Source organism: Saccostrea echinata, unplaced genomic scaffold, assembly GCF_033153115.1.
Source record: "Saccostrea echinata isolate AGI-Se365-2 ecotype Australia unplaced genomic scaffold, CSIRO_AGI_Sech_v1 ptg000011l, whole genome shotgun sequence".
NCBI classification, from domain to species: domain Eukaryota; kingdom Metazoa; phylum Mollusca; class Bivalvia; order Ostreida; family Ostreidae; genus Saccostrea; species Saccostrea echinata.
The window spans coordinates 2,569,568-2,582,344 of record NW_026889760.1 but is presented as its reverse complement, the minus strand read 5'-3'; the positions used below and the strand labels follow the sequence as shown (position 1 = coordinate 2,582,344).

Below are 12,777 nucleotides of genomic sequence, written 5' to 3'. Positions count from 1 at the left end.
TACAGTGTTATCAAACTTCATATGTTAATAATACATACTGATGAGAGCTATTCAACTGCATCAACATTTTTTGACCTTGACCATTTCTTTGACCTTGACCTCACTTTTCTTAAATTAGTTTCAAACTTCATATGCTGATACAAACTGATGTAAGCTATTCAACTGCATCAATATTTTTTGACCCTGACCTTTCCTTTGACCTTGACGTCACTTTTCTCAATTTGTGTTTAATCAATGTATAACGACCATAGTTTGTATCTAATAAATGAAAGGTCCTATATTTGTAATTATGGTATCATTTTGAAGGTGTTGTGAAATAAAAATACTCCACCAAAGAAATTTACAAAATTTTGATTATTGTCAAACTAATTGCACCTTGAATTTTACATTTAAGTCTATGGACAATGGATGTGTTATTAAGATATTGTAAAAAGTATTTTGAATTTCATAAAAAGCTCTTGGTGAAAATATGCATACACTCTCTCTTTATTAAAATATGAAATAAAATTAATCATTTTCCACAGATATTTTGACAAATTAAAATTTTCTTCTTTGCATCAAGGGCAGTTAACTCTTCAAAAAACTTTAAAGTGCAAAATGACCAACTTCTTATATGTTATCCGTCATGTGAATTTGGTTCATTTCACTTTCATCATTATATAGCAATGCATTTTTAACTAGTTTAAAATGATTCAAAATTGTTCAAAATCCCTTCGTTATACATTGAATACCTTAACTCAGTTTTAAACAAAACATTCATAATATTTTTATCAAACTTCATATGCTTATACATACTGATGTAACCTTTTCAACTGCATCAACATTTTTTGCCCTTGACCTTTCCTTTGACCGTAAATTCATTTATTTTAAATTAGTTTTTAGCTTTATAGTTTTAAATAAACCATTCAAAATATTTTTATCAAACTTAAATATGCTGATATGTATTTGTGAGAAGTATTCAACTGCATCAAAAACATTTGACCTTGAATTTTCCTGTGACCTTGACCTCACTTTTCTTAGATTTGCATTTTGCTTAATTTTAAAGAAACCATTTAAGATATATTTATGTAAGTTTATGCACTTATACATAATTTGGCGAGAATTTATCATCAATATTCAACTTTTTAGGTCACCCGAGTAAACTCAGGTGACCTATTGCTATCCGTTTTCGTCCGTCGTCGTTCGTCGGTCGTAAACTTTTGAACATTTTTAGCTTCTTCTCTGGAACCACTGAACCAATTACATCCAAATTTGGTATACAGCATTAATGGATGAAGGGGAACAAAAATTGTGAATTTCATGGTCCCTGCCCCCCTGGGGCCTGAGGGGTGGGGCTAAAACCACCAAAAATAATGCAATCTTTAAAAATCTTCTTCTTTACTCCTGGACATCAAGCAGTCAAACTGTTGGCATCATTGTAATAAGCATTGAGCCCTCTACCAAAATTGTGAAATTCATGGCCCCAGGGTCAGGGGATCTGGCCCCAGGGTGGGGCTATATAGATCATATAGTGAAAGTGTGTTATTTCTTTGAAAATCTTCTTCTCTGCTCCTGGGTATGAAATAAAGTTACTAAGTACATAGTTATGATGAGCAAGAGTGCCTCTTCCAAAATTGTGAAATTCATGGCCCCAGGGTCAGGGCTTCTGGTGTTAGGGCGGGGCTCTATTGATTATATAGTGAAAATGCATTAATTCTTTGAAAATCTTCTTCTCTGCTCCTGGGTATCAAATAAAGGAACTAAGTACATAGTTATGATGAGCTAAAGTGCCTCTTTCAAAATTATGAAATTCATGGCCCCAGGGTCAGGGGTTCTGGTGTTAGGGCGGGGCACTATAGATTATATAGTGAAAAAGCATTAATTCTTTGAAAACCTTCTTCTTTGCTCCTGCGTATTAAATAAAGTAACTAAGTACATAGTTATGATGAGCTAAAGTGCCTTTTTCTAAATTGTGAATTTCATGGCCCCAGGGTCAGGGGTTCTGGTGTTAGGGCGGGGCTCTATTGATTATATAGTGAAAATGCATTAATTCTTTGAAAATCTTCTTCTCTGCTTCTGGATATTTAATAAAGTAACTAAATTCATAGTTATGATGAGCAAGAGTGCCTCTTCCAAAATTGTGAATTTCATGGTCCCAGGGTCAGGGGTTCTGGTGTTAGGGCGGGGCTCTATCGACTAAATAGTGAAAATGCATTAATTCTTTGAAAATCTTCTCCTCTGCTCCTGGGCATTAAGGTGATAAACTTAGTACATAGTTATGATGAGGAGGTGGGCCTCTTCCAGAATTGTGAAAGCCATGGCCCCTGGGTCAGGGGTTCTGGTGTTAGGGCGGGGCTCTATTGATTATATAGTGAAGTGATAAGAAACTATTCAAGATATTCTCATCAAATTTCATACACTAATACAAATTTTCATGTTGCATTACTAATATACCCTCGGTGGGGCATTCATGTCCTATGGACATATTTCTAGTTTTAAGATGTTTTTTTAACTGCATGTATGTTGTAGGGTCAATATTGTGGACCTGCATAAATAAGTTCCAGAAAAAAATCTTTTTGTTTTTAATAAGTACCTAGAGAAAACAAATACATTAAATTCATTTTAATGATCGACTTGTTTTTGACAATTCAGAAGCTGAGTTCATTTGCAATGCTTATAGGACTTCACGTTTGAAATCAGCAATGTTCAAGCTAGGTTACTTGATGTACTGTGATAGCATTGGATGCACTAGCTGCTGTTAAACATGAAAGTAAGGTTCTGAAAAACATGCAAGTACAACCTAATGCAGAGACAAATGTTGCAGTTGCAGAGTTTGTGTTGTTCTAAGTGCAGTGTTGATGAATCACATAGTGGTTGGCGTGACATAATTGTGATTGTGTGGAAGATAAATCTGATATTTATAGCTTAATTATCACAAGATGGCAGTCATTTTTTATCTGATGAAACAATCCTAATGTCTTTGTTATTTCCCTATGTTAATTATTGTAATTTTCATTATCTGAAGATTTTTTTTTTCAATTGGATGTACATTGATTTTACAGGATTTTTGCTCTTTATTTCTGGCTTTGGTTAAAACAATTAAACTCTTACATGTATTAATAAAAATTTTTATTACATATACATGTATGTAAATGGTTAAAGTGTGCATTTGTTTTTGGAAAATGTTAATTTTAACTTAAAAAAAATGGATATGCATGATTCATTGATTCTTATTTCTTTGTCACTGGTTTACCAATTGCATCTATGTCCACAGGTAGTTTGTCAGTCTGTCTGTCTTCGGCCACCAAGCTTGTTTCAATATTTTAAATCTGTGACAGCTCATCTTCTAAGTTTCTCCATAGATTATTAGCACCAGTATTCTGTTTCACTCATTGTGTACTTGTTAAATGACTTCAAATTAAATTGTCCGAACTTTTTAATATTATATTTTTATATTGATTGGCAATTCCTCATTCAACACAACATTTTATTCCATAGTCAGTTTAAGACATTGTAATCTGTATTTATAATGTAGGATTTCCTCTTAGTTGTTGCCGATTGCTGTTTTTACTATATGACACAATGCATATTTACACTTTTAAATACTTGCTAGGCCATGATTATATGTGTTTCAGTTTGGTCACCTATTTTTCATACCATGATTATATGTGTTTCAGTTTGGTCACCTATTTTTCATACAAGATAATTTTGAAAAGCTAATGAGCATATAAACTTTGATAATAATATTGATTTTTCTTGAACATCAACATTCCTTTTACATTCTAAAATTTAATGGTTAACAAAATCTTGAATTAGGCCAATTTCCAGTTTGTAATCAATAAAGCTATGCTTTTTTGTCCTATCTGTTCATTTTAAATCTGAAGTGCAGAACTGCTAGATGGCATCAAGATGCTGAATGATTGATTTTTTGCTGAATTCTTGTTTACTTTTTGGCACTTCAACATCTGAGCTAAAATTGTTTTGTTAGCATTTTAACATGTTGCACACACTCTGCCTACAAAGCAGAGGCCTGCTGTGCAAGAAACCAGTTGTTGAATTTTATTTTTAAAATAATGAAACATTTAAAAATTGCTTTAGCTAAAACCAAAGGTGTTTGTAATATTTTTGTTCCATTTAAGATGACCTGAAAATGAAAACACTCATTAAAATTTACACTTGGTCAATCAAAACTGTTTGATTCTTAAAATCCACTTAATCTAGCATAACATTCTTCTACCTTAATTAGTCCTAAAAATTCATAATAAATAGAAACATTTATTTTACTTCATTATTCCTATAAAAGTATAACTCTGAAAATTATCTGACTTAATTAATGTACATTAGTGATCCTTGATAATTGCTTCCAGTTTTCCACCTAGCCCAAAACATTTGTTGATATATGTGTACCAGTAGATTGTGGTTTGAGCTGTAGGGACCATGGATATTGGCCTGCATAGTTTAGTGGTTAGAACACTTGACTAGTAATTCAGGGGTCCTGGGATCAATTCCTGATCCAGACATATTTTAAATGTTCTCCTTTCCTGTTAAATTTAGTACCATGTACTTAGGATTTAGGAATTTAGTGGTTTTTGGCTGTAGAGAATGTAGATATTGGCCTGGATAGATCATGCAGTGATTACTGAGCACCTGACTGTATAGAAATGCAGGAGTCCTATGTTCAATTCCCAGTCCAGCCATACATTTTCTCTTTACTTGTGTTTTTAATTATCAAGGTCAGCTAACTGTATTTGATATTCTAGTGTTATTAAATGCACTGGAGATAAAAATGCATGGTCCATAATACATTGATATACAGCTCCAAAATTTCAAAATTAAAATTTATTTTTCAGATCTCCAAGACATCCAGAAAAGTACCTGATAAAGAGAATAGTCGGTTTGGAAGGAGATATTGTGAAGTAGGTATTGAATAGATATTGTCATTGAGTAATATAGGATGGGGGGTAAAGAACTAGATATGATTGAATAGATATTGTCAATGAGTAATAAAGGATGGGATGTGAAGGATTAGTTGTGATGTCAGCCCGTTTTGCCCCAGAAATTAAAGTTAAAAGATGTAAAAAGAAGTGATTTTATTTATCAATCTGTTTTTTTTTAAATTTTATTTTGAGATTAACTTGATTAGTGAACCTGTATTTCATTTGTAATGGTGAACCACTTGAATGTTGACTTTATCTATATACACAAAGAAAATGAAGATTTAATTATGAACATATTTTGACCTGCTTTTGTGACCTAAAATGTGTTAACTTTCCTTTGTCTAGTAGGAAATATTGAATTGTCTTTGATTGGAAACATACATGTACAAGCTGAAGTTTCAAGAGCCAAAGTGAATTATTAATCTTGTGATGGTTTTCAATTTTAGAATTCCAGAAAACACAAAAATCAACAAACGTTGGGACAATCCTGAAGGGTGGGTACCATTTACCCTATAATCATGCAAACGTATCAGTAATTATAAAGTGAAACTTTAAGTTTGTTTAAAATCATACTGGGATGAAGTAAAGATCAATTTGAAAGTAATCGTTGATGAAAAAATCCAGATTTTGTGTTAAAGATTTTGTATTTCATGAATTGGAGAAGATTATGCTCAGTGCAAAGGGAGCCTTGTCAGTTTTGGTCTAATTTCAATGCAACTTGGCACACAAATTAGTAGACTACACTAAGATACATAATTCTGTGTACAGTTTTTGATTTCAATGAATGGTATTGCCATGGTTACTAAAAATAGAAATTTCCATTGTAAAACTCTCAAAATGCTACTTCTCCCACATTTTTGTTCTGATTTCAGTGTTACTTGACACACAAGTAGACTATACTAAGATACCTAATTCTATTTATCGGTTTTTGATTTCATTGAACAATGTTGCCACAGTTTCTAAAAACAGAAATTTCTGTGAAAAATTTTCAAAATGCTACTCCTCCTACGATTTTAGTCTGATTTCAAAAAAACTTTGTTATAATCCTGAAACAAGTTCATTGTGTAAAATATGAAGCTGATAATTTACCTGAAATAAAGGACTCAATCAGAATCATTTGATCAAAAGAGAAGTGTAAGTTCTTATATGCAGGATATGTTGTCTTTCAAATTTGTTACTGAATGTGCTAAGAGTTATTTTTCCAAGACAGAAGTTTTGCCTACCTGTCTCTTAATAGTTTTCCATGTTAGCCTTCTCCTTCATAAAAGCTTTACAGAACTTATATACCATATATACTCGCCTATAAGTCGGTCTGTGTATAAGTCGGTTGTATTTTTTGAGCTTGAATTAGAGGGACTGACATACTAAAATACCAATCTTTTTATAACTCGTGTATAAGTCGGATAATGAAATTTGGACCAAAGTTTAACTCCCAAAAAACCGACTTATAGGCGAGTATATACGGTAACTTATGAAGGAAACATCATAAAGACTTCGTATTTTGTGAGATTGTAGAATATGAATTGAGGGTGAATCTTGACCTTGAACCAATTCCAAATCATTAGAACAATGTCAAGGTCATGGATATTGTAAGTGTATAAGCTAGGCCATACTCAAGGGCATTATGTACCACAAATACAACTAGAAATCTGACCAGTCAGCAAGGGCCCTGCCGAGGGGTAGAAATATAAGGGTGCAGATTAGGGGATGATAATTATACTTGATTACAAAAATTTAAAAAATATATAAAGAAGAATAAGCAACAGCAACTACTTAATATCCAGCAACCTGTAAATAGTATCCTTGTATTTACGTAAGGCAGTAAAAAACATCATACATGTATCTATAATAACTCAATTAAATGTATATTTAAAGACTGAAGAATGAAGCATGTGTTTTCTAAAATGTTAGCCTTCAGTGAATGCAAATATCACACAGGCTTGACCTTAGCTTCAAAACAAATATCAGTTGCAGACAAAGGTGTTAATTAATCTTAAAGTGACAGAAAGATAACCCTCTAAAATTTTCTGCAACCAGCAAGATAATCAATCCCAGAGGATTAATTTTACTGTTCTCTCAACCTTTTCTTCTAAGTTTACAATAAGAACTTTTTCAGCAATGATAGAATGAGGTTATTATCTGAATACTTGTTAAAATAAATAGTATTCTTGAATTTTCATAAGGCAGAAAAAAAGAAAAAAAAAATAAAAAAATAAAATAATAATAAAAAAGATATCTTTATCTATATCTTGTTTTTAGAATTCAATAAAATCATCACTTATTGTGTATTTTACCAAAATAAAGTATGAACATTATTTAAATCCACATTTCAGAGAATGCAAACATCATTCAGAATTGACCTTAACTTCAAAACAAACTTCATTTGCAGACAGAGGTGTTAATTAATCTCAATGTGACATAAAGATAAATGCTTTGGATTTTCTTCAAGAGGAAAGGTTATAAATCCCAAGAGACTCATTGCAGCTTTTCATAGTTTACAATAGGAACATTCTCAGCAGTTATCTCTCTTTGCCCATTCACTCTTATATAAAGTTATTGAATCTACCCCACCACCCCAGCTCCAAATCTGATGACATAGAGAACCAAACTTAGCATCAAAATATGTCTTACTGCCTATTCAACCAACATACCAAATTTTAACTTAATTGGTCAATCCTTAAAAAAGTTATCAGAAAAAAAACAGAAAATTTGTGGACAGAAGAATGACAGACGGACAGACAGACGGACGGACAGCTAGACAGAGACAGACAGACAGAGCGATTACTATAGGGCACCTGCAAATCCTTGCGGGGCCCTAATTATCTTGTTACTATTACTATAGTATATTATTATTAAGAGATGGATGTGCTTTACATTGATATTATAATTCAATTTGTTTATATTGTTAGGACACTGAATTACACAAAAAGGACAATACAGGTCCCTCAAGGTCACTGCTGGGTGGAGGGGGATAATGCAAGAATGAGTGAAGATAGCAACAAGTTTGGACCAGTAAGTACATTTACATAGCCTCATATGTAGCCAAACAAGAGCCTATTCTGTAATTGTATTTATTTATAAAGGAGAAGGCTTATTTGGCAATGCCTGTTGCCAGGGACATACATGTATATACATCCCTGCTGCTGAAAAATCAAATTAGGTATTACACATTATTAAATATGTATGAATTAACTGTACATATATGCAACAACAGCTTTTATTATACCCCCTTTGAAGAAGACAGTATTGCTTTGCTACTGTCTGTCGGTTGGTCGGTCTGTCTGTCTGTCTTCAGGTCCACCAACAGTTTCTGTTCATTTTCTTTGCAGAGGTTGCACATACTGAAATGAAATTTGGCATACAGATTTATCATAAGAATATCTAGGTCATGTTCTGTTTTGGATATGATTGAGCAGATTTCGACAGAGCGTTGCCCCTTGGACTTAGAAAAATCCAATTATTTGCAGTTTCCGTTTATTTTCTTTGCAGAGGTTGCACATACTGAAATGAAATTTGGTATACTGATTTATCATAAGAATATCTATGTCAAGTTCTTTCTTGGGTACGATGGAACGATTTTTGACAGAGTTGTGCCCCTTGGACTTAGAAAAATCCAATTATTTGCAGTTTCCGTTCATTCTCTTTGCAGAGGTTGCATATACTGAAATGAAATTTGGTATACAGATTTATCATAAGAATATCTAGGTCAGGTTCTGTTTTGGATTCGATTGAACAGTTTTTGACAGTTATGCCCCTTGCACTTAGAAAAATTCCAATTATTTGCAGTTTCCATTCATTTTCTTTACAGAATTTGCACATACTGAAATGAAATTTGGTATACAGATTTATCAGGTTGGTTGAATGTGGTTATTGCTAATAATTTATACTTTAGAAGTAGAGTCAAACCTGTCTAAAGGCCAATATGTCAACCAAGATTTGTGCAACCTAAAATTCAAAAACTTTAAGCTTAGACACGTCATACTTGATAGGTTGATGCATCTCAGTCAGTATCAGTAGATGATCCCAATTGATTTTAAGTTCAGAAGGTCAATATCATTTCCATGTAAGTGTTTCAGATCTCTTGTTTTTGTTTGTTTTAGTCATTTGGATAACCTGTTGATGTCTATGTACAACATGCTTTATGTATAAAGTTATCATGGTTTACCACATTTATTAGAACCATTTGTCCAATTTCAATTGTCATGCCATTTGTCCATCTATCTGGGTCATTTCTTTCACATTGTGAGACTGTAAGAATCATCAAACCTATCAGTTGAAACATCTTGAGGGGAGGTGTATAATATTTCAAAAGTAGGTAACTGAAACTTCAATGTTGAAGTTTTTCTGTTGGGCATATTTTGTGCACTTTATTCATTGTCTGGTCAAACTGTCATTAGCAATTTTTTGTCAGGTTGTTATTTAACAATTTCAAAAGAGAATTCAAGATGTTCCTAAGGGAATATTCCAATTTGTGTTGTGTTCCTCTTTAGAGAAAGTGCATTTCATTTTTATGCCCCACCATCAATATGGCTGAGACACATTATGTCTGTCTACCGTCCTTACATCCTTCTGTTCTTTCATCTGTCTTTCTGTCACACTTTGCATTTAGCCCAGATTCAAAGAAACTATTCAACATATTTTTTATCAAACTTCATATGCTGATACATATTGATGTGTGCTATTAAAGTGCATCAACATTTGTTGACCTTGACCTTTCCTTTGACCTTGACCTCACTTTTCAAAAACTTAATTCTAGCTCAGTTTCAAAGAAGCTATTCAAGATATTTTTATCAAGCCTTATTTGCTGATACATATTGGTGAGAGCTATTCAACTGCATCAACATTTTTGACCTTACCTCTCCTTTGACCTTGTCCTCCCTTTTAAAAGATTTGTGTTTGGCTCAGATTAAAAAAAAACTATTCATGATATTTTTATCAAACTTCATATGCTGATACATATTGGAGACAGCTAATTACATGTAACTTCATCAACATTTTTGACCTTGACTTTACTTTTGACCTTAACCTCACTTTTCTCAAGTTTGTATATAGGTAAGTTTCAAAGAAACTATTCAAGATATTGTTATCAAACTTCATCCACTGATACATATTGATAAGAGCTATTCAACTTCAATATATTTTGACCTTGTGCTTTCCTTTGACTTTGACCTCACTAATCTTAATTTTGTGTTTAGCTCAGTTTCAAAGAAACTGCAGGTATTCAAGATAGTTTTATCAAACTCCATATGCTTATACATATTGATGGGAGCTATTCATTTTCATGAACATTTCTTACCTTGGTCTTTCCTTTGAACTTGACCTCACTTATTCCAATTTTGTGTTAAACTCTGTTTCAAACTAACTATTCAAAATATTTTATGTAAGCTTGTGCACTGATACATAATTTAGTGAGAATTTATCAACTGTGTGTCCATTATCTTAACCTTGTGTTATGTCCTTCTTTCATTATCAGGATCTAGTGGGCTTGGGAAATGTTGTTGCTAAAGCCACACACATTGTTTGGCCTCTGGAAAGATGGACAAAACTTGGATCCACCACACAAAATTAAGGAGGCTCCATGGTCAAGAAAGGTCTCTCGTGTGAAATACTAAATATTTAAATGAAGTACAAGTAATTCATTGTTTCTTAACAGTAAGAATGAAAAATATTAGCAGTTTTTCATGAAAATTAAAATTTTTGATAAAGCAAAAATGTTAAATCCCACAAGGAACTCTTAATTTTCAGGAAGCTTAAATGGCCTAAAAGTATTGACCATTGGGCTCTCTTAAGATAATCAGTAATTTCATCTATGAAGTAATTAACAATGACATCTTTCTCATAATTTTAGATCTCAATAGGTCTTATCACTGCCAAAGCAACACACGTGGTGTGGCCACCCCATCGCAGGAAACGTTTGGAGTCCATTGAAGCTCCCCCGGAAAGAGTTATCAAAGAGTGCCAGCAACTAAATATATAAGGACCTCATTTTACATAAAAAAAGAAACAAACTGTGATTTGCAAATATACATGTGTGATAAAATTCTGTGCTGTAGTGTGTGCAAGGCATTTGTAATGTAAATTCATGTTTATGTGAGATTAAAAAAATGAATGTGTACGTTTTTGTAAGAGGATGTCATGTATATGTATATATAGGAAAATCCTCATATATCAATAATTATAATATTGTTTGTAGTATTACAATAAATTGTTTCAAATGTTTTAGAGAAATTGTTTAATTATTGATGCACTGTATTAGTTATCCATGTCCAATCAAGGATGTAGGGGAGAGATTTACCCCTGGTTTTATTTCATACACCCTAAGGCCGAAAGCTGAATATATGTGTGTATGTGTGTGTGCATGCCATTCGGTTCATAGATTTAAATCATTTTAAATGGACAATTGTTTGTTAAATCAATCCAAACCCTAGAATACTAAACATGTTACATCATAATATAAGTAAAGTTTAAATTTGTTCTAATGGTCCCTCAGCTAATTTTTTCAAAATCTCCTCAAGAAAAGGAAGAACTGTAGTTTCTTCATACAAGATATTAGTAAATATTTACATTTCCAATGTCTTTGTCCGAGATAAAATTACAAATTGTAAAAATACTTTATTTCTACATAAATCTACTGGTTCATCGATAGGCGCGGTTAAAAAAAATCACGTGCGGGGCGGGACAAATAGAGACAGAAGCGGGGCTATTAGCACGGGAATTTGCAGAATCAGGAGCATGTAAATACAAGGAATAACTGTCAGATTTTTTGGATTCATGACGATGATCAATCGATTGGCTTGCGTGATAATTTTATGCATAAACGCCTTTGGCGTTTATGCAAATTATCACGCAAGCCACTCGATTGATCACATCATGAATCCAAAAATTAGACAGTTATTCCTTAAATAAACACCCATAGTGCATACATGGTGAAGATTTGTGGGATAACTCTTGCTCTTTTATAAAGACAGCAAATTCCACTGAAAATCTTGAAATATGCTGAAAAACCAGTTGACTGATGAGACAAGATGAATTGGTTGAACTTTGATAACCTAGAAGAACAAGAAACATTTCAGATTACTTATTTATTTTACTTGATAAAAAGGATAATGACATATTCTTGAGTCTATACATTTGCATCTGATTCTTTTCGAATAACAGGAATCGACAAAAAGCTATATGTTTACAAAGTTACAAGTATTTATTTATTCTGTTGATTTTTAATCAGAAAGTGATAAGCAGATATATGTACCTACAATATATACATACTTCTCCTAATCAGGTGAAAAACGTTTTCTTTACAACTCTAAATATGGTGATATTGTTCATTAAATAATTACTTTAAAATTAATTTATATCACATTAAATTTCATGAAGTAATTCATTAGGAGCTAGATATAGTATTTAATACAATTAAACATTTCAGAGGAAAGTAAACATTCAGATGATTGATTCAAATTTCATTTACATACTTGTAAATAAATTGTAGGTAAGTTGATTATACTTCATACATTCAAACTCTTCAAAGAGGCTATAGTACTAGCTTAAAAATTGAATTTAAAGTATAATATTAACTGTTAAAAGTGACAAAAATATGACACATACAGACCAAAAACATTATCTACAGCATCTATTTATATACATAGACCATGTCCTTAACTTAATCAGGCCAAAATCTGAAGGGAGAGTATCATTAATTTGAAAGACAGTAATTCAGAGTTTTATGTCCATGGCAACTCTTCTGTCAAACTTATACATTATACTGATGTAAGTGATTTCTATATTAAACATAGACATCACTTACATCAGTATAATGTATAGCTCAGGTGAGTTAAAAAGTAGTTTCTATCTACAAAAATATAAA

General features: G+C 32.3%; 1 protein-coding gene across 2 annotated transcripts in view; it reads left to right on the top strand.

Annotated features, from left to right (window-relative positions):
• LOC133184804 (mitochondrial inner membrane protease subunit 2-like) overlaps positions 1-11,135 on the top strand; it is a 30,606-nt gene extending 19,471 nt beyond the window's left edge. Inside the window, exons 4-8 of one of the 2 annotated variants that reach the window (XM_061319882.1) lie at positions 4,830-4,895; positions 5,363-5,410; positions 7,826-7,928; positions 10,390-10,507; positions 10,765-10,899. In XM_061319882.1, the coding sequence (XP_061175866.1) occupies positions 4,830-4,895; positions 5,363-5,410; positions 7,826-7,928; positions 10,390-10,485 (313 nt within the window). In that variant the 3' untranslated portion in view covers positions 10,486-10,507; positions 10,765-10,899. Of the gene's footprint in view, positions 1-4,829; positions 4,896-5,362; positions 5,411-7,825; positions 7,929-10,389; positions 10,508-10,764 lie in introns of both variants that reach the window. The other variant, XM_061319881.1, reaches the window with a different exon arrangement.
• Positions 11,136-12,777: the final 1,642 nt, after the last annotated feature.